Source organism: Sabethes cyaneus, chromosome 1 (assembly GCF_943734655.1).
Source record: "Sabethes cyaneus chromosome 1, idSabCyanKW18_F2, whole genome shotgun sequence".
NCBI lineage: Eukaryota > Metazoa > Arthropoda > Insecta > Diptera > Culicidae > Sabethes > Sabethes cyaneus.
The window spans coordinates 147099969-147126810 of NC_071353.1; the positions used below are offsets into that span (position 1 = coordinate 147099969).

Here is a 26842-nt window from a genome sequence, read left to right on the forward strand (position 1 = left end):
CATCACAAACGTCAAGACAACAAAACATGTGTTCGGTTTATTCAATCAGACAGCGGCGCACGTAGGAAACAACACGAAAAGGTCTCCTAGCCAGCAGTGTTGTCAACAACAACGGTTACCAATACGTTTTGCTAGTTTCGATTCGTTCGCTTTTCGCTTTTGAAATGTAGATTCTAATGCGGTTTTTCTTGTCAAACAAATGTTTACCGCACTGCGAACAGAAAATCATGTAGAAGAGATGAACTATAAAACATTGTTTGATAACATTTTCTGTATATTCATAACTTTTGGTAACGTTGCTCGGCAACGTGTGAAAAGTATAGATAGTAGAGTAAACATAGATAAGCGAATGCCCTTTTTCACAAAACTGTCGTGCTCTTTTGGACACATGACGGATTTCACGCCAACTCGACCAGAGGTTGGCATGACCTTCTCAGAATTTAATGAAACTTTGTGTGTGTAAAGAGTTCATGTAAATAAACATCTTTGCATACTTAGTTTTTCGAAAATTGGTCTAGACTAACTTTTGGAATGGGCTTAATTTTTTTTCTTTTTTTTTATTATAAAAAATATAACTCGAAAACTATAAGACCTACAAAAAAATGATCTATGGGTGACTTTTAGATAATCTTCTGAATTAGCATAGCATAGCATAGCATAGACAACCGTACACATCATGGGTGGCTGATATGATGTACCCGTAAGTACACCATACACCTGGCTTACGATGTTACGATGTTATGTCTTTACGATTGTAGAAATGGGTACGTTAGTTGACCACCTACTTTAAGAGGATGCGCAAAAACTCACGCAATCTTCATAGGTGTTCTTGAACCCAGTATATACGATATGGGGTCAGTCCCGGTGTATTGGTTAGCATTCACGCCTCTCACGCCGAGGACCCGAGTTTAAATCCCAACCCACGAAGTCACGAATGACCTAAAAGTGTTAAAGTGACTATAATCTAACAAAAAAAAGTATACTATATGAATAAAATATTAAAAATAAAACAATCTAAAACAAAACAAAAAATAAAACAAAAAAGTAAAACAAAAAATAGAACAATCTCACCATCAATCCTTCGAATGAAAAAAAAAATGCGTCAGTTTCCTTCATCTAATATCCAATAAGTAATTTAATTTTTCCTTACGATATCCATGTGCATTATTTAAGCTTGTTACGGTTAGAGTCTTAATTGTACAATAGGAGGTGCTTGAGCTAAAACAAAACAAATAATTAAAATAATATATTATACTTACGTGCTACCAAGGCCGTGTGGCTCAGCCGTCTGCATCTGGGAACCACGCGGCATCGCACCTCCTAGCTTAGCTACTCATTAGAGTATTACCGGGTATGGCCACGTGGGGGCGCTAGGTAGGAGCTTGGGCTGGCAAAAGCTATGTTGGTCGCTTTCTCGTTTGCCTTCCCCATTTCATACACTCTTTTAGATAATCTTCTGAATTTTCATAAAAAAATACTGAAAAAAATAAAAAATAATTTCTACACTCAGGAAAAAGCATTTTAAAAACTAAAAATCGATTTTCCGAAAAAGGCCATTTCAGGAATTGATGAAATTTTTTTTGAAGCTAGATAATTATATGGCCTACAATTCTTCCATACATCGCAAAATGGGCATATTTAAGGGAAAAAAGTTTTTCTAACAAAAACTTTTTCCGGAAAAAAAGGTATTTCTGTATTTTCGAAAATTATAGCACCTACAAAAAATGATCTTTTACAAAGTTGTCTGAATTTTCATTAAAAAATACTAAAAAAATTAAAATCATTTCTACACTGAGAAAAAAGCATACGAAAATAAGAAAGCATGGGGCATAGAAAAAAAGCAAAGCATGGAGAAGTGCTCCCCATTTTCACAGAAAGACGATTTCCAAGGAAGCATTTCAACTACCGGACAAAAGCAGCAGAAGCACCGAAATGATTTTATTTTCGCTTTTTCATTCTTTTTCTAACGACGTATGGCAGTCGGCTTAACTTTGTTTTGGTTTGGGGAAGAATAATTGCTTAATGCGAAAAATATAGATTCAGGCAAACTGAAAAATTCTTGATAATAGGCCAAAAGTATAGACTTAGCGAAGGTGAGAGTCGAACTCATAGCTCGCAATCTCTAGTCGAGTGTGTTGTTTAACCAATTACACCACTAAGCCGTCTATTCATTTTCCACGAGCGATAATGGCGGTTCTTGAGCACAAGTGGGTACAATCTTTTGACATTCATTGCAGGAGTGTCGAGTGCGCCATGACGGAGTTACTATGGAAACATCCATGATTGTTTGTTGTTCGAGTGTAAAAATATTTAATTTTGCAGATCAGCTGAAGAGGAACATAATTGAACGGATACAAACTTTTGTAGTGGTTTGCTGGTCAATGCGTAGTGCATTAAAAATGACAAATTTACTACGATGCTGGCAATATGAACTTCCATTTATCACTTTAACGGTAGTCGCCAGATAGAATTCTTCACCATTTTGGGCGTTGAAAACATAATATTCCTCACATTCAAGATTTCCTTATCTAATCATTTTCGTTTTAATTTCCTCTTACATTTGGATAGTTCTCAATATATTTTCTATAGTGCGACAGAACGTTATGATCCTTTACTACTGTCAAGCGAATAAAGTTGTTCTTTGTAATCGAGTAGCTGGTATTCTTGTTCTATTTTCATCAATTAGCTTTACTCTTTTTATGAGATAATCCAAAACTGCTAAAAATTTAAGCCTTTAGAAAGCACAACACTAAGGCGACAAAAAGAAGTTTAAAATACCAAAGAAAAAACAACGAAGAGACGTCGCAAAGAAGACGATAATGCGGTGAAAACCAAATGAAATAAAATATCATAGAAATACGACGGAAACAACATGAACATGTGATGTAAAAACGCAAAACAGCTGCAAAAAGAACGAAACACGACAAAAAAGGTTTAAAAAGCGTCGAAAAGACGACAAAACATGCTAAAAGCAACAATAAAATATGACAAAACCAAAAAAAAAATATGACTAATTACGATAAAGAAAACAAAAAACACGACAAAAAGACATTTAAAAGTGTCAAAGAGACGTCCAAACAAAAAAGTCAATAAAAACAGCAAAATCCGACGAAGAAGCGACAAAAAATGCAAAAAGCAACCTCCAAAAAACACACTACGAAAATACGTTGAAAAGATGGCAAAAAGACCATGAAAAGATAACCGAAATATGGAAGAGTACGGTATGCGTAGAGATGATAACGAGGCGGCAAAACGATATCGAAAAGACAACAATTATTCGTCATCTCATCGCGACGATGAAGAGGCGGTGAAAAGACAATGAAAAAACGGCAAGAGACGGCAAAAATACGATAAAAGATGTTGCAAAAACGCGAGAGTAGTAACAACAAATGCTAAAAAAGGACAGTAACGACGGAACGATAAATAGATGTAGAAAATGCAACGAAGAGGACCACAGTCTAACAGCACGTAGCACTTTGAACAAATTTTCTAGCAAAACGTCGTTAAAAACACTACTCTTCGCTATGCTATGCTATAAATTTACTCGTATTTTATCTGATAGTAGCACCAGCGCAGGCGAACGACGTTCTGCGCAGCGACTGTGGTTTGCGTCTTGACTGAAGGGCAATTTGCAATGGAACTAGACTCCAGTATTACGTGTGTTAGTCTGTAAAGAAACGATGAAAAGACAGGAACAAAAAACAATTAAAAGGCTTCAGAGGTGAGAGACGACTAAAATATGGCGGATGTACGACAAAAAGACAACCAAACGACGACGAATATACTGTAAAAAGACAGCTTTCTATTGTCTTGACAACAAACAGGATGATGATAAAATGGCAGACAAAAAGACAACAAAAAAAACGGCGAAATGATGACAAAAAACGACGAAAACATGATAAGAAAAAATGAAGAAAACTCAGATGACAAAACAGCAACAAAAAAAACGACAAGACGCCGAAAAAATTCAACGACAAACGCCAAAAACGGAGGTCAAAAAACGGCGTACGGAAAGAACACGAGAATATGATGAAGACGACGAATAGGCGTCAAAACAGCGACAAATATAAACAAAAAAAACGTCGAAAACATGACTAAATATGCAAAAAATAACGAATATGCGACGTCGAAAAGACCCCAGAACAGGAACAAACAAAACACGATAAACAAATTATTGAAAGAGCGTCAAAAAGACGACAACATGTGCACAAAAGGACGAAGACGACAAAAGAACGACGAAACGTCAGTAATGAAAGCAATATGTTGGTTGTCTTTTGACGTAGGACTACGTCTTACCACAGAATGTCATTCCATAAGTTAGATTCTAGTTACCATCATTAAAATGTGAAGGATTTTGTACGTTAATTGGTTACGCAATTATGAAAGGATTTGCATGGTTTCGATACCGATAGACTCTTAAAAGATGTTGCAATCATGTGATTTCTATTAAAACCTTGTTTTTCAATTTAAATTGCATTTTCCCATGAGTTTACTGTCAAATTGGCGCTGACGGATGCGTTGACGTAGCATTCTGTTTGTCCCTTTAGAATATCGATTTTATTTGTAGACAGCCTACTGTGACATGAGCTGTTTCACAAAAAGATGAAAAAAAAATCAAACTATTCAAAAAGAAACCATATTTGTATAATGGAGGAAATGGAAACAAAATCACACATTCCAGTGGATAATGATCCACTGAAAATGAGAGGTGTCAAAACCTTACTGTGCACAAAGTGCATATTTTAAAACAATACGTTTTGAAGAAGGTTGCTAAAGCTTTCCTTCTATTTTCTAGACTGGAACGAAGACGACGGCGACGCAATGCCAACCGTCGACGGCGACGGAGTGCACTATCAACCGCCGGCAAAAAAACGACACACCAACAAATCAAACGACCAGTATGCGACGTTCCTGGATCTGCTCGGAGAGCATGCGGGGGTGCTATTGGAAAAATCACAAAGTCCATCAATGAAAATGAAGAAATCGGCCGCTCTTCAGAAGCTGTCCCGGAAACTTTTCGTTGAATATGGCATTGATTACAGCGAGCAGCAAATCATGAAGAAGGTGCACAATCTAAAAAATCGTGTAAAATCCAAAACCGACACCAAGCAGACCGGTGGCCAGCGGAGGATGCCTCTTAATCCGGCAGAGCGCAGATTCTATGACCTGCTGAGTGGCTATGAAAATGCATCAGTCGCCGAGGAAACGCGTAAAAAGTTACACGATTAGAAGATAGATATATGGAATGAATTTTTCTTCATCTTTTTAGTTGTAATGCCTGTTGGAGAAATGGGATTTAATTTGTATGGAAATTCAGAAGCTACCAATGTATATGCTACCAATAATGGTTCACAAAACAAAACTGCCGGCTCTGCGACTACGACTAGCCGTGCCACGCGATCGCCAAGGGTAGGTGTGAAGTAAATTCAAAAGGATGCTGGTTTGAATCGAAAACTTTTCAACCTTTCATTGCAGACGCAGCCAAGCGAATTGGTTAAATTGGAGCGCACTCTGCTTCAGGAGCAGTTGAACTTAGCACGCGCTCAGCACAAGTTGTTACTGCAGCAACACGCATTGAGTATTCAGCAGCAAAATGAAAAGCATGCCGAGGAGATGAAATTATTGAAGCTGAAACGAGAGATCGCAACTTTGAAGCTGCAAGCATTGAATTGGAACAATCAGCATTGATTTTATTCTATTAAGGAAAAAATTTAAAACATGAAAAATATACATTTTATAATATGCTCTCTCAGCTTTCGCTAGAATTTTTGTTGGCTAAAGACTCTTTCCTTTGTATGTAAAATGTCGAAATTGTCGGGTGATTCGATGTGCGGGCATCGAAACGAGTGGCACGATTTTCACCAAAGGTAGCCAACCCGTAGGCTTTACAAATGACTTTGATATAATAGCCAGGAACTTTGTGACGTTGGAGGCAATCTGCGGCAAACGGAAAGCGAAGTTTAGGCGGATTGGCTTGAAAATAAATGCGTCGAAGACCATGGCATGAAAGGAGAAGATTCAAAGGAGGCAGACTGTACGCCTCCCAAGGACGGTATTCGTTACCGGCGACGAGCTTGAAGTGGCAGATGGGTTCGTGATATTTGAGAACGCTGCTAACTGCGGACAAAAACACTAGTAAAAAGATCCATTGGTGCATTCAAGCCGAAAATCGGACTTACTGTGACTTTCGCAACACGCTGCGATCAAAAAGCTGTACGAAGCTGACAATGTATAGACGAGCGCGGAATGAGTTGATCACAATCCTGTGGAGGAAAAAGCGTCAGAAGAAGGACAGAGATCGTGAGGAGCTGGAACAACTATTCCGGGCTAATGATACGCGCAAGTTTTACGAGAAAATGAACCAAACTCGTAAGGGCTACACACCTAAGCCTGTCATGTGTAGGAACGAAGGAGGGGATCTAATCACAAACGAGCGCAAGGTGGTCGATAGATGGAGGCAGCTCTTCGATAAGGATCTCAACGGCAATATAACAGAAGAAGATGCAATGGAAGTTAACCTTGGAGTGCCTGCAAACGACAACAGCGTGCTGGCTTCCGCTCTCGAAGATATCCGGCGAGAAATTCGTCAGTCGAAGAACAATAGAGTCGCCGGAAAGGACCTATTCCCGGCAGAGCTCTACAAAAATGGCCAAGAACCACACTTCATTGGATAATTTCTAGGATTTGGGAGGAGGATAAACTACCGGAGATTGCTGTAATTACCGCGGCATCACGTTGGTTAACGCCGCCTACAAGGTGCTCTCCCAGATTTTGTTGCGTCGTCTATCCCCAATAGCAAGAGAAATCGTAGGGTATCAGGCGGGCTTTATGGGGGCCCGTGCTACTACGGATCAAATTTTTACTCTCCGACAACTCCTCCAGAAATGTCGAGAGTACAACGTGCTCACGCATCATATTTTCGTGGATTTCAGAGCAGCTTACGATACCGTTGAACGCGAACAGCTATGGCAGATAATGCACGACTACGGTTTTCCGGACAAACTGACGCGGCTGATCAAAGCTACTCTGGAACGAGTGATGTGCTACGTGCGCGTTTCGGGGACACTCTCAAGTCCTTTCGAATCGCGCAGAGGGTTACGGCAAGGAGATGGATTGTCCTGTATGTTACTCAATATTCCTGACGGGCATCGAAACGAGTGGAACGATCTTCAGCAAGACTAGCTTCAGCAAGCAAGAGGCTAGGAGGACAGGGTTACAAATTAATGCGTCGAAACCCAAATAGATGGTAGGAAGAGGCTCGCGAGAAAGTAACGTTAGCCTTCCACGGACAGTGACTATTGACGGCGATGAACTGGAAGTGGTTGATGAGTTCGTATATTTGGGATCTCTAGTCACCGCTGACAATAATACGAGTAAGGAGATCCAACGACGCATTCAAGCTGGAAATCGAGCCTACTTTTCCCTTCGCAAGACGCTTCGATCCAGGAGCATAAGCCGCCGCACGAAGCTGACGATGTACAAAACGCCGATAGTCCTCTATGGATTTGAGACAGTAACTTTGCTTACGGAAGACATACGTGCACTTGCCGTCTTTGAATGAAAAGTGTTGCGGACTATTTTTGGCGGAGTACAAACGGAAAGCGGTGAGTGGCGGAGGCGTTTGAACGAAGGCGTGTCGAGACGCGCAACGAATTGGCGACGAGTAGCCCAGGACCGAGTACAATGGAAAGGAATTCTTGATACGGCAAGAGCCACCCCGGCTCTCGGCTGAATAAGTAAATAAGTAAGATTGTGAGAATAAGGCCCCGTATCTCCTCCTAAGACATTGTTCTGGTTCTACCTTTCCCGAATTCGCCCCAGCGTGAAACGCGAAGCCATCGTCGAGCTAGTTATGATTGTCTGCAGTGAAATGATCCGATAAGGGTGATCCCATTGGTTAAAAAACCGATGCCGATCTGAACGCCATACTGCGTTACACACGGGTACATGGCCCAAAGTCCATTCTTCAGGGGATTTGGAGGCACCAGCGAAAAAAAAACTACTGAGCACCAGTAGTATTTCAAGCAACACCAACAACTCTACGTATAAAGATAACCCCAGCGAGCAATCCTTCGTCCTCTAATAGAGATCCGGGACCGTCGCAAATAGGATGCTACTTAGAGTCCAAATGCAGGACCGACAACCTTCTGTCGCTGAACTGGATGCAGGGACGCAACAACCTCAGTACTTCGGAAGCTCTCAACCCCTCCACCGCACTTGACCGATTGCCGCCAGCGTACAACAGTCGTCCCTGCTCTGCATTTGGATGTAAGGAACAGAGCTTCCAGAACCTACCCAGAACGTGCATCGTCTTCGACAATGCACACACAGCGGGTGTGGGGTCTGCCTCGAAGTCTACGGCCTCTTCCTTATGCTCTGCTGAAAATAGTTTTGGCTACTCTTTCTGCGGGCATTCTGGGCACGTGCACAGCCCACCGCAGCCTGCCACTTGTACTACGTTCACCCCAAGCACTCGTCGATCAGCTTCTTTTAGCGTCCATGATTCATGTCCGCAAAGGGCCACCGGGAGGATTAGTGTTCTGTAGAGCGCCAGTTTTGTGCGAATTTGTAAACTACACGACTTCAGCTGACTACGTAATCCGTAGAAAGCCCGATTTGAGGCTGCAATTCAATGTTTCACTTTGCGTCTTACATCGTTGTCACATGTCACGAGTGTATCAAAATACTTAAATTCCTCCATTACTTCATATCGTCCATCTAACTCCACCTCGGCACCAGCAACACTTGGTCTCCCACGTTCCCTACCAGCAATCATGTACTTCGTTTTGGCGGTGTTAATGGCAAGCCTCAATCTAGCCGCTTCCCTTTTAAAAGGCCTGGAGGCCTCTTATGCTGCTCTACGGTTGATTCTGATGATATCGACGTCACGTCGATGCTTCAGTCCATTCAACGGCACGAAAGCGGCTGAGGTCTCACCCGCTATTCTAACGCATGATTCGAATCCAACCAGCGCCGCACGCATCAACTACAGCTCATTTCACTTGATTAAATCGTACGCTACCTTAAAGGCCACAAACAGATGATGTGTCTACAAGTTGTACTCTCGGAATTTGTCTAGTCTAGTAGTAGTCTAGGTTTTGAAATTAGGTAGCTGTCGAAAAGGTCGAAAAGCTGGTCCAAACAAAGAGAGCAGGCGCTTCCGATTCGTTCAAGGTTGATAAAACGGACGATAACAAATTAAATTTGCTAACTGCTGTAAAGGCGGCTCCGATTAAAGCTGTACTACTGGAGTAAATATGCGGCTGCCCCCGAACAAAAATCTACTAAGCCAATGGAATCCACAGCAAAGGCACCGAAAGCCGCCAAAAGAAGTCGTTCCAGCGGAGAAGGTGGCACGAAAAAAGCTGCTGCCCAGATGTAAATTTCCTTGATTTGCATTACTAGTATCTGGTAGAAAACAATCAGTTCTTTTAAAAACTACTGAATAAGTGTACGAAGCAGTTAAATTGATTTTTCTCACATTTTTCCTCAATTTAAAATGAACATGACAAATTGGAAGTTTATCAAGTATGAACGTACGAGCCCGCCAGTAATGTTTAAACTATATTACATGGCAAAATCCTCTGAAAAGCAAACTGCGCCACTTCGTAATTCGAGACGAAGCGTTTAGTGAGAAAATCGAATTGCATCTTCATGTATATATTTGGCCCTAAAAAGGGCTAATTGTTGAATAGTTACAGAAACCTGACCAGATACATTTACTATGAGTATTTGTACTTTGGTGACTGTTTCGGTACGTTTCGAGACGGCGCGCGCATGACAAACTCACCCGGCAGCCAGCCACACTCACTATAACTTGGTATTATGCTTGACTGAGCCGTAGTCAACAAACGAAAGAAAATAGCGTAGCTCTCCTAGCGGCGTGGCTTCTTCTTCTTCCTATCGCTTTTTGCGGCCTTTCCACTGGTTGTCGGTGCCATGACATGAAGACGATGCTTGATCTACAGAAACTGGAAGCTTCAAACAACGTACAAAGTCACGCCTTATTTTCTTCTCTGCCATTCCCTTTTCTACGTGGATCAGCCTTTGTTACAAATTGCTGCCGTTTGCTCTGATATATAACCAACGGTAATCCGAGGAACCACATCATTTTCGCATGGGCATCGGTACCGAGAATAACGATCCAAAGCCAAAAAAAGTCGTTCCGAGGAGAATGCGGTCCGAAAAAAGCTGCTGCCAAGCAGTAAATTTCTTCGATTTGTATTATTATCTGGTAGAAAACAATCAGTTCTTTTAAGAACTACTGAATAAGTATATGAAGCAGTTGAATTGATTTTTCTCATGAATGATATTCCTCATTTAAAAATGCACATGACAAGTTGGCAGTTTATTTATCCAAGCTTTAACACGTACAGTAATTGGATGTTTAAACGGCATTACGACAAATATTGCGAACTCATGTTAAAAGCATCAGGTTATTGTAACAAATGAACAAACAGATGCAAGCATTCACAGTTTCATTTTGTTTTAATAAGTTGCCTTCTTTCCAGCAACTTTCCCACAACAGATCCATTATGGAGTCGAAAAGACCATTATAGTTTAGCCAAATTATTAAATATAAAATTTCCACACCAATTTCCAACAGTTTCAATAAAAGCGCTCGTTAATGAGCAGAAAAAGTTATTGAATAATTGTCCTGTACTATAACATACTTACTGAATACAACTGATCATATACCAACCTACATATGCAAAATTATGCCATTTCGTGATTCTTTCTGGAAAGCATGAAACGGAAAAGCCACATTACCTGGCAAAATTCTTTGAAAAGAAAACTGCGCCACTTCGTAATTCGAGGCAAAGCGTTTAGTGAGAAAATCGAATTGCATCTTCATTTATATATTAGGCCCTAAAAAGGGCTAATTGTATAGTTACAGAAGCCTGACAAGACACATTTACTATAGGCTGGTATACTTTGGTATCTTCCGAGACGGCGCGCTTGGCAAACTCACCCGGCACAACCACACACAACTGTGAGTGCACGTCTGCCATGCCCGTTGCCGTGCCATCCCTGTCGGCATTAAATGAAAGAAAATAGCGTTGCTCTCCTAGTGGCGTGGCTTCTTCTTCTTTTTCCTATCGCGCTTTGCGGCCTTTCCACTGGTTTTCGGTGGCATGAAGACGATGCTTCATATTAGGTTGCTCTGCAGAAACTGGTAGCTCTTCATTAAGGAACCACCGGACACCGGTTTTGTTCAAACAATGTACGGTTTCGTTGTACGTTGTACCGCCTTTCTTTCGTGTCTATGATTCTCTACCCTACGTTGATCCGCCTTTGTTACAACTTGCTGCCGTTTGCTCTGGTATATAATCAGAAGTAAGCCGGCGAACGGCATCATTTTCGCATTGGCATCGGTACGGTGCCGAACAGACAGCAGAGAGTTGCGATTGTATCTCCCTCACTGGTAGTGATGTCCGAAATTTTCAATTATTCGATTAGCGATTAATCGGCGAACGTTGTCTGAACTAATCGATTAATTCAACTATTCGTGCTAGTGGTATTCGATTAGAAATATTCGAATATTTTTTTCATTAATTCGATTAATCGAACGATTATGAACGATTAGCGGCCATTATTCGGGGATTATTCGCATTCATATTATTTCCTTTGAACTATTCGATTAATTCAACTACTCGTGCTGGCAGTATTCGATTAAAAATTATTCGAATATTTTTATAATTATTCGATTAGTTGAATTAATCGAACGATTAACGGACATCACTACTCACTGGACTCGGCAAGGACAAACTAGTAAAACGCAGCGCAGCGGCAGCAGCAGCAGCAGCGGATCATTGTTTGGTGTAGAGTGCGCCGAACGCGTTGGTTGCCGGAGCATCGATCTATTATCAGCTATATTAGAACCAAATAGTTGCGGGGAGCGGAAGAGCTTGAATCAATGGAAAATGCTCTGTCCGGTAACCATTGTCACCTGGGAGGTGTTGTTTCAAACATTCAAGCCATTCTGCTGGCCGGATTTTCAACCACATAATTTACCACAACCCGTCCTTTTTAGGACGAACGAATTTGTTTATGAAGAGATGAAAATTTTCTGGTCCAAGCAAAGAACTGGCGCTTCCGGTTCGTTCGCCTACCAAACTAGCTAGCGAGAAGCAAGATTACTAAGTCAATGAAGACCATAGCAAAGGCATCGAAAACTCTAAAGCCAAAAGAAGTTCTAACGGAGAATCTGGTCCGAAGAAAGCTGCTGCCAAGCAGTAAATTTCTTCGATTCGTATTATTAACAGCTGGTAGAAAACAATCAGTTCTTTTAAGAACTACTGAATAAGTATATGAAGCAGTTGAATTGATTTTGCGAACGGCATCATTTTCGCGTTGTTTGGGTTACGATTTAGTGAGTGAGAGTTACGATTTTATCTCCCTGTCCGGACGCGACAAAGGTGGTAAAACTCGACAGCAGCCGATTATTGTTTGGTGTAGAGTGCGCCGAACGCGTTGGTACCGGAGCATCGATCTATTATCTGCTATATTAGAATATTTGGTTGCGGGAGCGGAAGAGCTTGAATCAATGGAAAATGCTCTGTCCGGTAACCATTGTCACCATTGCCCTGGGAGGTGTTGTTTCAAACATTCAAGCCATTCTGCTGGCCGGATTTTCAACCACAACCCGTCCTTTTTAGGACGAACAAATTTGTTTATGAAGAGATGAAAATTTTCTGTATACTAAATTTCTTTAATTAAATTTCCAAATGTCGCTGATTCTTTAAATCATGAAGAATTTCTTCTGATTTGATCTATAAAACGTTAAATATGTGGTGACTCGCGGTCTTCTAACTCATGACGTTGCTTTAATTTTATTTTTGCTAAAAATTTTTGCCTTCCCACGCCAATGCTTCCCTAACACGGATGACAGAAATATATAGGAGAAGAGCTATGGATTAAATTCCCTTTGAATCAAAGGGATCAAAGTTTGATTGTATTTAATTTACGCTCTATAGAATCCGCTCGAAAATCGTTGAGCTTCAGCTGTTGCTACTTCCCCGGAATAAGGCAACGAAGACATCCAAATTCACTAAGCGAGACGCCAATAAACCGAAGAGTCAACGGATCTTCGTTGCAAGCCGTCTAGAAGTATATCGCCGCCAGCTACAATTGTGACGTTTCAAAGTTGGACACATTCGTGAAAAAGGCTTTGAAGTTAGTTTTCAACAAGAGAAAGCTGGTCCAAACAAAGAACTGGCGCTTCCGGTTCGTTCGCCTTCCAAACTTGCTAGCGAGAAGCAAGATTACTAAGTCAATGAAGACCATAGCAAAGGCATCGAAAACTCTAAAGCCAAAAGAAGTTCTAACGGAGAATCTGGTCCGAAGAAAGCTGCTGCCAAGCAGTAAATTTCTTCGATTCGTATTATTAACAGCTGGTAGAAAACAATCAGTTCTTTTAAGAACTACTGAATAAGTATATGAAGCAGTTGAATTGATTTTGCGAACGGCATCATTTTCGCGTTGTTTGAGTTACAAATAATAATGAGAGTTACGATTTTATCTCCCTTTCTGGACACGGCAAAGGTGGTAAAACTCGGCAGCAGCCGGTTATTGTTTGGTGTGGAGTGTAAATTACGCCGACCGTGTTGGATTCGAAACATCGATCTATTATTGTCAATTGCAAGGAAAATTGTCCAATCAATAAGTGTGCAATCGCTCATAAAAGTGCTATTTTAGCTTAAATCGTTTCGGTTTCTTCGGCGCACTTATTGCTTGGAAGATAACGAAAAAGTGCGCCGAAGATACCGAAACGATTTAATGCAAAATAGCACTTTTATGAGCGATATCGCACTTTGGATGGTACAATTTTACTTGCAATTGACAATAAGCTGCTATAATAGAATATTAAATCAGCTAGAAAACCCAAATTTTGGTCGCGGAAGCAGAACGGCTTAAATTGGTGGGAAATGCTCTGTCCGGTGTTACGATTGGGAGACGAATTGCTCTACATTCGTAGTCCTACTTCAAGCCTGCGCCCGTGCCACTAGGCATGGACCCTTATACTTTTTAAAAATAGGGCAAATGAGGCGATCCAACCACTCCTCCTACCTTTGTTCTTCCTTCCAGATACTGACAATGATCCGTAGGTTGCCAGCACTATCATTGCACATCACAGGCATGGAAAAATTCCTGCATCTCACCGTTTTATAGAAACTCCGTGTGTCATTGCTGGCGTATCGCTCCTCTGCGCCGGTGAGCACGAGCTCCTCGTACTCGCTTTCTTTAGACGATGGAGCCTTTTTTCCGCAGCTCTAGTCTCTCTGTTTTGACGCGTTGCCGCTGTGAGCATACAACTCCTGGACTGGTTCTTTGCATCTGTTATTCTGGCATTCGGCATCAAACCAGCTGTTAAGGCCCAGACACAATGCATACGGATTTTACTACGTTGCGGAAATTTGACAGAAAACCCATGGAAAAACTGTCAAATTACCGCAACGTAGTAAAATCCGTATGCATTGTGTTTGGTGCTTTACACTGTCTTCCACGCGTTGTGCCTACCACCTCTCGCAGCTGTTTCGATGGCACCATGGATGTTCTTCCACAGCCAATTTATATCTTCTCGTTCTACCTGCTGTTCTGCGATTCGTCGGTGAACTCCAATGCTACGCCATCTGCCGTTAACCGCTTGATGCTGGAACGCAGCGTCCTCCAGCGTCAGTGAGAGCTTTCGCCATGTTGGACAGCCTTGCACGAATCTTACTCTCTACAAGATAGTGGTCAGAGTCGTTATTTGGCCCCCGAAAAAACCGTACATCGATGACATTCGAAAAGTGTCGACCATCAATCAAGACATGATTGATCTGAGAGCTAGAGTCTCCATTTGGATGCCTCCAGGTATGTATCCGAATATTCAAACGTGGAATGTAGCACCGCCTACAGATGGCCATTCCTCTGGCCGCGGCAAAACTTATGAGCCTTGGACCATTATTATTCAGTCGACAGATGAAGGCTATGTCTTTCAATGACTGCACGGAAGAATTCCTTCCTGCTGATAGGCGCATTTGCGTTTCCGATATTGATTTTCATGTCGTGTTTTGGACACTCTCCATAGGTCCTCTCGAGCCTGGCGTAGAACTCGTCCTTAGCATCATCGGATTTATCGTTTGTCCGTGCGTAGACGTTGATTAGACTGTAGTTGAAAAATTTGCCCTTAATTCTCAACACACATATACGGTCATCTACGGGCCTCCATCGTATAACTGGTTTCTTTTGCTTTCCCAACACTACAAAACCGACACCATATTCTGCTTTTCTACCGCTACTGTCTTAGATGTGGTACTTGAAAGAAGTGCCTGCAGTAGGACCTACTGCACGGACCTCCCTTGCTCCGGAATTTGACCATCAAACTTCCTGTATAGCAGCAACAGCAATCTCCACTCCGAGTCGATGCAGCTCTCGAGCAAGCAAGCCAGCTCGTGCCGATTCATGGGGAGTTCGAACTTTCCAGGTACCAAGTTCCAATCCAACCTTTATCCATTACTCGTTTCCTTGTTGCTTGCCGTGTCCCATACCGATTGATCCGTTCTGTATTTCCTTCTTCGTTGTTCCTGATAAGTGAGTGTTTCGGTATACTACCTTACCAGAGTCGCGATACCTACATCCCGCTGACGGGTCTGCCATCTTAGGTATAGTTTGCAGGATACTGCATTTCATAATCAGCCGCTTGCTCGGAAGCAGACGCTGTGTGAGCCGCCCCTCACCTGGGGTACAAGTACATCAATGTAACCGTGACGAGATCGGAAGAAAGGATTTTGTGAACACGGTGGCCTTTGCACCACTCCCGAGGATTGGGGAAACCACCGGTCGAAACCACCGGAATCTAAACTGATGGCCATGAAAAAGGTTCCCACCTACCTGCGCGCATGGTTTTTGACGTTACTCGCGGCCTGACGATGGACTGGTCAACCACCGAACCTTCAGTGGTGTTGAACCTGGTTGCCGGTAGATATGGTGCAAGCGATGCTTGCTAAGGCGAACGACTGCTAGGCCCTCCACGCACGTTGGTTTGTTCGTGTGCTAACGGTCGAATTGAAGTTGCGGAGGGTGGCACGGCTGGACGGACAGCTTCCGATTTTATTTACTCGACGAGAGTATTCACGACGACGCAATTGTCGCGTGATTCCCGGGACAGTCTTTCGCATGCGCTGAACGTTCTCGTCGATGGCCCTTGCGTACTAAGATTCTACTGCCGACAGCCAGGAAAGGAATGAACCCCTACTTCAGACTCGGTACCTCGGTGCGCAATTGGCGACGCATGCAGACGAGGACCGACTCTCGGACTTCGACTCACCAAAAGGTCGTAACGTATATAATTGGGTCGGGAAAATACGAGCGGCAATTGACGACCGCCGTGAAGATTACGCAACAGATTAGCAAACTTGCCAACGGCTCCGTCTGACTACCCCGTAGGGCGTTCCTTAACGTAGCACACGAACTTAAACATAGGAAATGCCAGCTAAACGTAGAACGTAAAATCAGTTACTAACAATACGTAACGTCTTATATAAGAACCTCTCCGCCGCTTTCGACAACCTAAATCATCAAATCACCGTCGCAAAACTGGACAAATTGAGCATTGGAGGGTCGCTGCTCCAGTGGTTTATCTGTCGAATCGTCTCGTAAACTGATGGGCTTATCTCACCGGCTTTCACCACTTTTTCGCAATTCCACAAGGTAGCCATCTGGACCGTGGGATTATAACGACGTTGGCCAAGTGCTCAAACGTCCTCGACTTGTTTTCACCGACGACTTGAAACTGTTCTCGAAATTAAAATCAAATATACCTTTTCGGCGTGTAGATTGCGTCAATGATCTTGGGATACTGCTCGACTCCAAGCACGTCGGGACGTAATTAAAGCTGTCTTCGTATCAGATGTTCTGACAGCTCAGATTAACTTCGTGCATATACTGCACAATTTTTGCCTCTATTTCCGACGAGTTCTTGTGAGTAAGCGATTGTTCTCGGATTCTGGAAAACTTGGTGATTTTTCCCGTAGTTCTATTACGTAATATACACCTTGCTACATTGTGGGGGACGTCAACGTTCCAGTAAAACTTTCCAACAATAACGTCGTGGTTAAATACACTGAAGTCGCTTTTTACGCGGTTTCTTTTTACGCGACTATTTTTACGCGGTTTTCGGAATATACGTGGTTTTTTTACGCGGGACGTATCCTGCGCGTAAAAAGCGACTTGAGTGCATAAGAATTTACTTGAATCATATGACTTTATATGCTCCAACTCAAACCCAACTCGGCCAGCGAGCAACAATATCCTGGATCATGTTGTGTGTCAAATAAGTGACGCTTTTCGCCTACGTAACGATGCAATTGCTACCAATTTAAGTGACCATTCGCAAATTTTGACCACAATGTGTCTTACCGGCAAAAAACAAAAGCAAGTTCTTACTAAAAAAGTTGTGGACAATTTGAGACTTTCTACAATGTTCAACGAATATATAAACAATATTGCGTCTGTGGATGATGTTGAAACTTGTTTTCTGAAATCATCGGAAAATACCACCAGCTGCTTACCTCATGCACAAAAATATTCGACATAGAGATTCGTGCTAAAAATTAGTATTGCCCGTGGATGACTTTTGATCTGTGGAGATTAATGAAAATAAAAACTCAATACTTGAAAAAGGTTCAAAGGAATCCTCATGATGCAAACCTCCAAACGATGCTTAATCACGCGACTAGGAAAGTAGAAATAACGAAAAAACAGAATAGGAAATTTTATTATGAAACTCTTCTGAGTACCACTTGTCACTCGAAAGTGTGGAAAAACATCAACATAATTTTTGGGCGGTCAAAAGGGAAGGAAGAAATAAACCTAACTGAAAATGGAAATAAAGTTTCCGATAGGCAACAAGTTTGCGACATTTTTAACAAATATTTTTGGAGTATTGGTGCAATTCTTGCACGCAACATAGTAAATCCAACGATTGCTAGCCTTGCTAGTAATATCAGAAGTGTAGCCAATACAATTTTTCTTCGTCCGTCTAGCTTAAACGAAGTTGTTTCTCTAATCAAAGAATTAGATATAAATAAGAGCTGTGGACCGGATAACGTAACCGCAAGAACAATTAAAAGCAATCCCCGAGCATTTGCATCCATTTTAAGTCAAGCCTTTAATAAGATCCTTGAAACTGGAGAATACCCTAACTGCCTAAAACAGCTAGAGTAGTGCCAATCTTCAAAACTAGGAACCCCTTCGACGCATGTAACTATCGTCCAATATCTACACTTTCGGTTTTTAACAAGATTCTAGAAAAATTACTCGTCGTACGACTTCTAGATTTTTTCAAAGCTCACAACCTGCTCTACAAATTTCAGTACAGTTTTAGACAAAAGTGTGGGACTATGATAGCTATCACAGAGCTAGTAGGCTGCATAATCAAAAAAATCGAATCAAAAAAACTTGTCAGGGGATTATTCCGCGATCTTAAAAAAGCGTTTGATACGCTAAATCATAGTATTTTAATGCAAAAACTAGAGTTATACGGAATCAGAGGGGTTGCAAATAATATCATTCGCAGTTACTTAACAAATAGAATGCAATTTGTGACGATCGGCGATGCACGTAGCTCATTGCAAAAAATAGAAGTTGGTGTACCTCAAGGTAGCAGCATTGGTCCATTGTTATTTTTTATTTATATCAATGACATTGGGAATTTAAAATTAAATGGGATACCAAGGTTATTCGCGGATGATGCTGACATTGGCAGTGTATTATCGTCAATGAAAGATGATCTGCAAGTTCTGTCACACTACTTTGATGCGAAGTTACTTTCACTTAACCTGACAAAAACAAAATATATGGTATTCCACTCACTTAGGAAAAAAATAACTAATCACTTAAGCCTCTGTGTCAATGAAACTGTGATAGAAAAAGTTGATGACTTTAAATATCTCGGTATTTACCTTGACTCAACGTTATCTTGGGATCGGCAAATTAAACATCTACAGCAGAAAATCTCAACTTTATCCGGAGCCATGAGGAAAGTGAGTTACTTCGTTCCAAGAAAAACACTGTTATTGTTTTACTACGGTTGCATTCATTTCCAAATCCAATACCTAGCATTAGCATGGGGTCAAGCTAGCAAATCACAACTTAAAATTGTATTCTTTTAAGTGCAAAACAGTATAATCAATATATATAGAATGCCAGTGTCGATGGTGTTTCATGGATATTTTGGTGGCAAACATGTTGCTGGTTCGTGTCTTGGATACGGGAACTACATTGTCAAATTGCCCAATAGAAAATTTTCCTGCCGACGATATTCCCCCAAAACGACCAAATCGGGTGATTTATCCTACGTGATTTACGGAAAAGCAGAAGGATTTTTTATTTGGTTGCCTTTTTAGTTTGACAATCAGATTCCCGTTTCCAGTCGATCACTCACACACGCATACAGTGTAAATACGTAATTTTCAAATGTGTGATGTTTACCACGAGCACTGCAGCGACACAGGCATTCTATATATATTGATTCTACTTGCAAAACAGATGTTTGAAAACCATATTCCAACTGCCGATGCTTTACTCAACTATTCAACTATACTCGAATGATAACCATACCATCTTACCTGTCCTAGCCTTACGTGATATGCAGACGGTTATTCATATCCACAAGGTCCTACACCAACCAAATTACCATCATAATATGTCTCTAAATGTTGGCAACAGACTGCAAAATACCCGACGAGCACGAATCTTGGCCTGACGTGCATTTCGTTTTTTGGCCCTTCAATTTATAACACTTTACCTGATAAAATCAAACAGATCACCAACATCGAAAAAAAAAACAAAGAGAATTTTTAAATCGAGCAAAAAAAAATATGGATTTTAGGCATTTTTATTTTAAGTTTAAACGTGAAAGCCAAATCAATTCTTGCTTTTAAAAACGAAAACGAAAGAAAATTTTTTTGGCCGATTTTCGGAAATTCCGCTGTTTGAATTTCCATTTCTATATCATGCTAGAAGCGTTAACTCAACTCGTACACTCATTTTTCAAGCTTTTCAGGCTGTAGAGCCTACAGACAATTGATTTTATAAAAAAATTTAACTCATATCCTACAAATTATTTTTTTGCCCCCCCCCCCGATTTTTCAAGCCAATTTCCAAGGGGAGGGGGGGGGGGGTGTTGACAAAAACTTTTAAAATGATTTGCAATGGCCTTATTATGATTTCTTATGATTTGTTACGACAATTAAGATTATTTAACAGTAGGGATTAAAACCTACACGTAAGGAAAAAAATAAAAATAAAATCTTAACCTAATATGTATCTAACCTAGCTAACTTATGATTTATAAAGAGACTTAATCATCGCATTAGAGGATTAAAACGATTTTTGTCGAAAATTTGAAATAATTTTGTTTGACATAGCTTCTAGGGTTTCAACACCAGTAAGTCTATGTAATTCTAATGTACTAAACCAAGGAGGACGCTTCAAAATCATTTTCAAAATTCTATTTTGAATCCTCTGAAGACTCTTCTTCCTCGTAATACAACAACTTGACCAAATCGGAACGGCATATAAAATTGCCGGTCTAAAAATTTGTAAAAATCAGTAGTTTAATTTTCAGACAAAGTCTAGAATTTCTGTTAATGAGAGGATATAAACATCTCATATATTTATTACATTTTGCTTGTATACTTTCAATGTGGTCTTTAAAAGTAAGTTTATATTTAAAATTATTTTTGTTCAAAAGTAAGTGCTTTTAAAAGTAAGTTTTTAACTGTACACAGTTGTACTTGCCAGTGTTTGAAGACTTTCAACCTCATTCCCAAGTAACAATGCTAGTTTTATTAGACACTTATGATGGTGCTGCTAACCAAAATGGGTCATAAAAACCGCAGTAAAAGTACAATAAAATTCGAATTCTTACTTGGGTTCTGTACTCCGAAAGATCATACATCAATTACCGAAAGAGGACGGTACTCCTAATTCTGCTAGCAAAATTTAACATCTCGATCGAAACCAAGGGTAAGTCACTGAGAACATTCCGTTTACCTCATTCATACAAATTTTGTACAGTCTGTGTCTTAAAGGCTAGTTTACGGTTCGGAAAACGAATCACGGAATTTGACGCGGGATTTTGACGCGGGATTTGGCACGGGAAAATTTTCCGGTGACGTTTCTTTTCTATACAAGCCTCCACAAGCGAAAAAAACTATTTATTTACGTTACGCGGGAAGAGTGTTTTGCGAATTAAAATGTGAATTAAACTGTGGTTTCCGCTCGGAAACAATTCAGAATGTATTTTTTCCGCGGGAAAAAGAGTTTGTAGAGATACTTTTTCGAAAGCGCAAATTCCGCTGTTTGGTTTACACTTCTGGAAAACTGTCATCGTTATGTAGACTTCATTTCCCGTCACGGGAATTGAATTCCCGATGCCCATTTAAAACACACAGGAGGCAAAATCCCGGAGTCAGTTTTCGGAACTGTAAACTAGCCTTACTGTGCCGCCGAGGTGCTGATCGTGTGGAACCTGTCAAACTCGCCTAAGCTCAGCCAGACTGATTTGATCGTTTTGACAATAACAAACATTGACAGGGCTGCCAATTTCTAACATTTCAAAATTTAAATGTCAAAAAGGTGGGCAATAGTGTGCCATAAACTGTGAAATGAATGTACCGCAATTGCAATCATTGAAATAAGCTGTTCTCTAAATTGAGCCTGCCACAATGTTCTAAGCGACTTACCCTGGCATCAACCGCATCTTATTATTTGCATTTATATATTTGACAGCTCGTGTCGTTCAATTTTGTTCCAGAGTTTTTCCATTTTATGTACGAGATTTTATCATCAACAAGTTCATTATACCTGTTCCTCACGGCAAGTTCGAGAAGGTTTTCAAATCTTTTATTTCTATTAACGCCAGTAGACCCAGTCGGCTTTGTTGAATTTCATACAAAGAAATGCGAACTTTTTATCCCATTATCTTGTCACCAACAGCAATTAAATTTTGTGTAGAAATCATAAGTAACGCATGGTTTTAATTTGTTTTAACAAAGCGGGATTTTTTTTGGAAATATTTGCTGATATTTTTCACCCGGTTTTTGACCTAAAATATCGGACCACTAGATTTTGAAATACTCGTACCGCCAGCTGAAAAAAAACATGGTTTCGAGAAAAACGCATTTAAAGTTTCGTACAATGATGCACTTCCCTTGAGGTGACCGGTAACCCTACAATTTTTGCCGTAACTTTTCAACGAGATCAGATATCAAACAATCCGCTTGGTAGAATATTTCTAAAGGTGTAGGCCTCTTGAAACATGCAAAAAAATTTGATTTTTTCGACTTTCCCCTTAAACAAAACAAATATTTAAAATAACATATTAGGCTTACCTGCTAACAAGTTCGTGTAGCTCAGCCAGCTGCCCAAAATCGCAGTTTTAAGATCAGGAGTAGCTCAGCTACTCAATAGAGTATTACCCGGGTACGGTCGCGTAGAGGCGCTAGGTATGAGCTTGGGATAGCAGGAGCTACGTTGGTCGCTTTCCCGTTTGCCTTCTCCATTTCATTCATTCCATTCATTCAATTCCCAGCAAGCATCGTATCGTTCAGCTTTCGCCCTTTTAGCGTCTTGTTTTAGAGCTCATTTTGGCTGCTTCTGGTACCTTGCAGGTTTGCAGATTCAAACGTTCTTTTTGCGCGATGACCGTTTGATTTCGACGTCCTAATCTTTTTGGCCGCATTCCGTGCTGAAAACTGAGTTCTTGCGAGTGAGCAATTTTCTCGGATTTTGAAAAACCTGGGGAATTTTTTTCTCGAATCTAAGTCGACAACCTGTATTATGCATTTTTATTTTTTAAGTAATTGTAACTAATTAAGTAATTATGACTAATCAGGCTTTTCCCGTATTTACAGGTCAGCAGATAGTATATCGTTTGCCGCCAAACATAAAAGTAACGAGGATTCCAGCGGATCCGAGCACTTCTCAAGGCAAGTAAAACCGCATTTAATTATGACCACCAATTTTATTAACGATTTTTATCTCCGATCAGCAGTTCCCAGTCTATCGATGATAGATTCAGCCGAGCAGCCATTTTCCGCACACAACATCCCATCGACATCGGAAGGAGCAACCGAAACCACCACCAATGCCATAGGTTTGGCTGATATTTGGAAGAAACTAACCGAAATAGGTGAGTACATGATGATGATGCTGTGAGGTTGAGATTGAGAATTAGTGTGAAAATAAGAGTGAGAATGAAACGCTGTAGAAAATTTCACTTTCGTAATTACCTCCTCTTATAGATGGTAAAATCGATGCCATAACCAAACACCTCGAGATCGTACAAAGACAGGTGGACAATTTAGTTTGCAATGAACGGTTGATAGAGGATCTGCATCAGTCCTTAGCGCTGATACGCAGAAGTTTGCCCGAATATGTGACAATCGAAACGGTTAGGTTTCCCGTGCGAGACAACAACGAGCTACTGGAGCTGGAAAAGTTTGTACAAAGCGAAGAAGGCTCGCTTAGCCTCGGTCAAGCTTTACGCGATTTGTACAGCAAATCAGCCTACGATCTGCTGCAAGTAGCCGTTGAAAACCTGTTCGGTCGGTGCAGTCACCGTTACTCGTACACGGGAAGAACAGCGTCCAACTCAATGGCCACTGAGGGGCCACTGCCCGCGAAAGACTTGCATATAACGACAATCCTTTTGGGTAGGTCGCTTGTCGCCACTGTTGTAGGGCGAAAACAAAATTTCATGGGAAGACTCCTATTTTAATACGAAAATCTTGTATTTCCAGATACGGTAGTTTCTAAATTCGGGATAGACCGAACGGCAGCAGAATCCGAGTTGATAAGGGCTTTAACAAAACTAAATTCAAATGCGCTTAAGAGGAAGAGGAGGCAAGAACGTTGAAATGTAGTAGCTGCTTTTCGCAACGAAGTTTTATATTTTAAATTTATGTAAATGTAAATATATTAGGAACTAAACATTTAACTAAGGAAAGTATTAAAACAGAATATGACTGAAAATGAGTATGAATGGAAGAATGAGGAGGACGAGCGTGAGAATGAAAATGAGGACGAGCATGAGTAAGAGTAATGTTCTTTACCCTTGCAGATGCTAAAATCGATACCCTAAGCAGCAAACTGGACGTGGTCGATAAAAAAATGGACAATTTGGCCCGCACGATAGCGGCGAGCGGTGCAAGTGCAGCAGCGGAAAATGTGAACAGCTCTCCTGTGCAGTGCGGTTACTGCTTGCCGGGGTATGTTACGATGGGTGGCGCAAAATTACCCGTAAAAAGTGACGAAGAGCTGCAGAAGTTGGAAGAATTTGCCCAAAGCGAAGAGGGTTCGCTACGGCTGGGCAAAACTTTCCACGGTTTGAGTAGCAAGACAGCGTACGATTTGCTGCGGATAGCCGTGGAAAATCTGTTCGGCCATTCCAGTCGCTACACGTACACGGGACGAGCGGCGCCCAACTCGAGGTACGCCCAAGCGCCACTGGCCGCCAAAGCGCTGCACATAACCGATATTCTCCTCGGTAAGTTTTCGTGTTGCATTCGCTTTCAAACGCTGAACTTTAAGTTGTGTATTTTCAGACACGGTAATCAGTAAATTCAACATAAACCGGCCGGACGCAGTATCCGAGTTCATAAAAGCGCTATCCAATTTCAACGAAGCTGTGGCCATGAAAAAAAAGAGACGAGAGGAGCAGAATTTATTTTTGTAAGAAATTTATACGCGTAAAAACCTACTGGTTTAAGGTTATATTTAGTTAATGTATTATTAATTCACAGTTTCATTATTTCGGCAAAGAGGAAAAAAACTTTATACAGAAAATCAAATCTAACTTTAATAATAGTAAGCAGAAATGCATGAAACTGGTTTTTTCTCTTCAAATGTCACGAATTCCCACAACTATTCATTTGAATCTCGTTTTTCTCGTGCTTAAACCCATGCAAAAATAAAACGCCTTTGTATATCTGGCGGACCTTCTCATATTTGTTTACGGTAAAACTAAGGTCCTGAGAGAAAGTTCCCTTAATCCTGTACAAATGAGCAAATTTAGTTATTGGATAATAAAAAAGTTCGGGTGGTCCCACAAATCGTTCTTTTGTGTCAACCTTTCTTTCTTTAAACAGTTATACCTTTGGAAACGCTGAACCGATTTGTATTGATTGTGGTACCATAAGAAAGTAAGTTTAGAGAGGATTTTAAAGAAAAAGGATCTCACCGCTAGAGCACGGGACAATTGCAGGATCCTATAGACTATAACAGTCTCTCCTAATCGAAGCTCGAAAATACTAATGGGAGTCACATAACAGAACCTACACCTTCTTCTGATTAGGTATGTTCTAAATAAAGACTTTATTAAATTTTGTTATTTGATTTGACTGGCTGTTGTTGTTCGACAAAAACCTGCCGTTGAAGTTTTTTATTGCGAACGAAACGGTATGGTGGGTTCGTCACTTAATAACAAAAGACTTCAACGCCAGTAGATGTGCCAAAATACTGCAAATTTGTTCTAAATTATTGATTAACATTTACAACACATGGACAAAGCCCACAAGAGATGCTAATTGCAAAATTCTGAATGTCGGACGTTACTTTGTGCTACATGCATGGCACGCTGACTGTGATCAGCAAGCGTCGTTGCTATGGTTTTGATCGAGTTGTTTGTGGAATTGTCTTCGATTGTAAAGCACCCGTCATTTTTGACGTTTTCATCAACTTATCAAAGGGCCAAACAGAACAGAATGCTGCGTCAACGCATCCGTCAGTGTCAATTTGACAGTAAACCCACCCCATGCACAATGGGTAAAAACGAGCTCGTAATCCCAAGTATTAGAAGCTGCTGGTTTGGAATCTTACAAAATACCTATTCTTATGTAAAAAATGCAGGAAATCGATTGGCGATGGTTTCATCCTACGCAGACTTCGGGAAGTGGTCCATTTTACTCTATTTTCCCCAAATATCACGATAAAAGCTAATTAAACAGTATAACAACTTATATGCCGCTCTTGAAACGAACTCAAATAGCTTCCAAATTTTGTCAAAACATCGGAAGAAATTCCATCCATTCCACTCTGTGCGAAATGCAAGAATAGTCCATTTTGCCAATTCATCCCCATATACATAGATAACTTAATTAAAGCAATTAAAACTAACTCAAAGGCACAAACAACCTGCTGAATTTAATTCAATGGGATTTCCGCAATTATGATTCTCCGCGAAAGTAAATAAAAATAGAGGAGAATATAATTTACCTGCCAATCATTACATTAGTATTAGATTACATGCACTACTATGGGTATATGTAAATAAGCGGTTCTAACTCACGTTTACTTTTCGCTTTTTAATTTTCTTTGGAGTGCGCCAAGATTGTAATGTTATTTATTATTATTATTATTATTATTTATTTAATATATCCATCTGACAAAGTCTTAATGAATTTATAGTCACATGTAAGGTCCACAATTAAAAATTATATCAAATCAGTGTTCCACAGTCGCTGCGTGAATTTTCCAGTTGGCTCTCCAAACTCGAAGAGTTCTTCAACCCGAGTGAAAGTCCGGACACATGCAGTCATCGGTTCGTGGAATCCAAATGTGGTACGATGAAAAACGGCATGCAACAACGATGTAGTGCGTAAAGATCTTTGCGTAGCACGGAAATTGACTTTAGTAAGTAACGTCGGTGAATCGATGTCGTTGTTTAGAATTTTTGCCACCAACGTTGCCTGCTGAACTTTACGGCGCCGTTCCAAAGTATCCAGGCCCAGCAAACGACAACGTGCTGGATACGGTGGAAGATTGTCAGGATCCCGCCAAGGTAAATCCCTAA

At 40.8% G+C, this 26842-nt stretch overlaps 2 protein-coding genes across 2 annotated transcripts in view; both read left to right on the forward strand.

Moving 5' to 3' along the window:
• The window catches only part of LOC128746397 (uncharacterized), a 164577-nt gene extending 158889 nt beyond the window's left edge, over nt 1-5688 (forward strand). Inside the window, exons 4-6 of the mRNA XM_053843447.1 lie at nt 4796-5209; nt 5270-5409; nt 5476-5688. Coding sequence (XP_053699422.1) covers nt 4796-5209; nt 5270-5409; nt 5476-5688 — 767 coding nt within the window. The remainder of the gene's footprint in view (nt 1-4795; nt 5210-5269; nt 5410-5475) is intronic.
• Nucleotides 5689-14548: 8860 nt separating this feature from the next.
• On the forward strand, nt 14549-26842 carry LOC128746398 (uncharacterized). The gene is made up of 7 exons (XM_053843448.1): nt 14549-14679; nt 22905-23182; nt 24113-24538; nt 24597-24723; nt 25140-25193; nt 26498-26643; nt 26718-26842. The coding sequence occupies exons 1-7, from the start codon at nt 14549-14551 to the stop codon at nt 26840-26842; spliced, it is 1287 nt and encodes a 428-aa protein (XP_053699423.1).

Bases quoted from the DNA above. Each gene is read 5' to 3' on its own strand.
- LOC128746398 (XM_053843448.1), top strand. From the start codon at position 14,549: ATGGATGTTCTTCCACAGCCAATTTATATCTTCTCGTTCTACCTGCTG. The intron at 14,680-22,904 runs GTGAGAGCTTTC...CCGTATTTACAG, and splicing joins CGCAGCGTCCTCCAGCGTCA to GTCAGCAGATAGTATATCGT. The intron at 23,183-24,112 runs GTGAGTACATGA...TTACCCTTGCAG, and splicing joins GAAGAAACTAACCGAAATAG to ATGCTAAAATCGATACCCTA.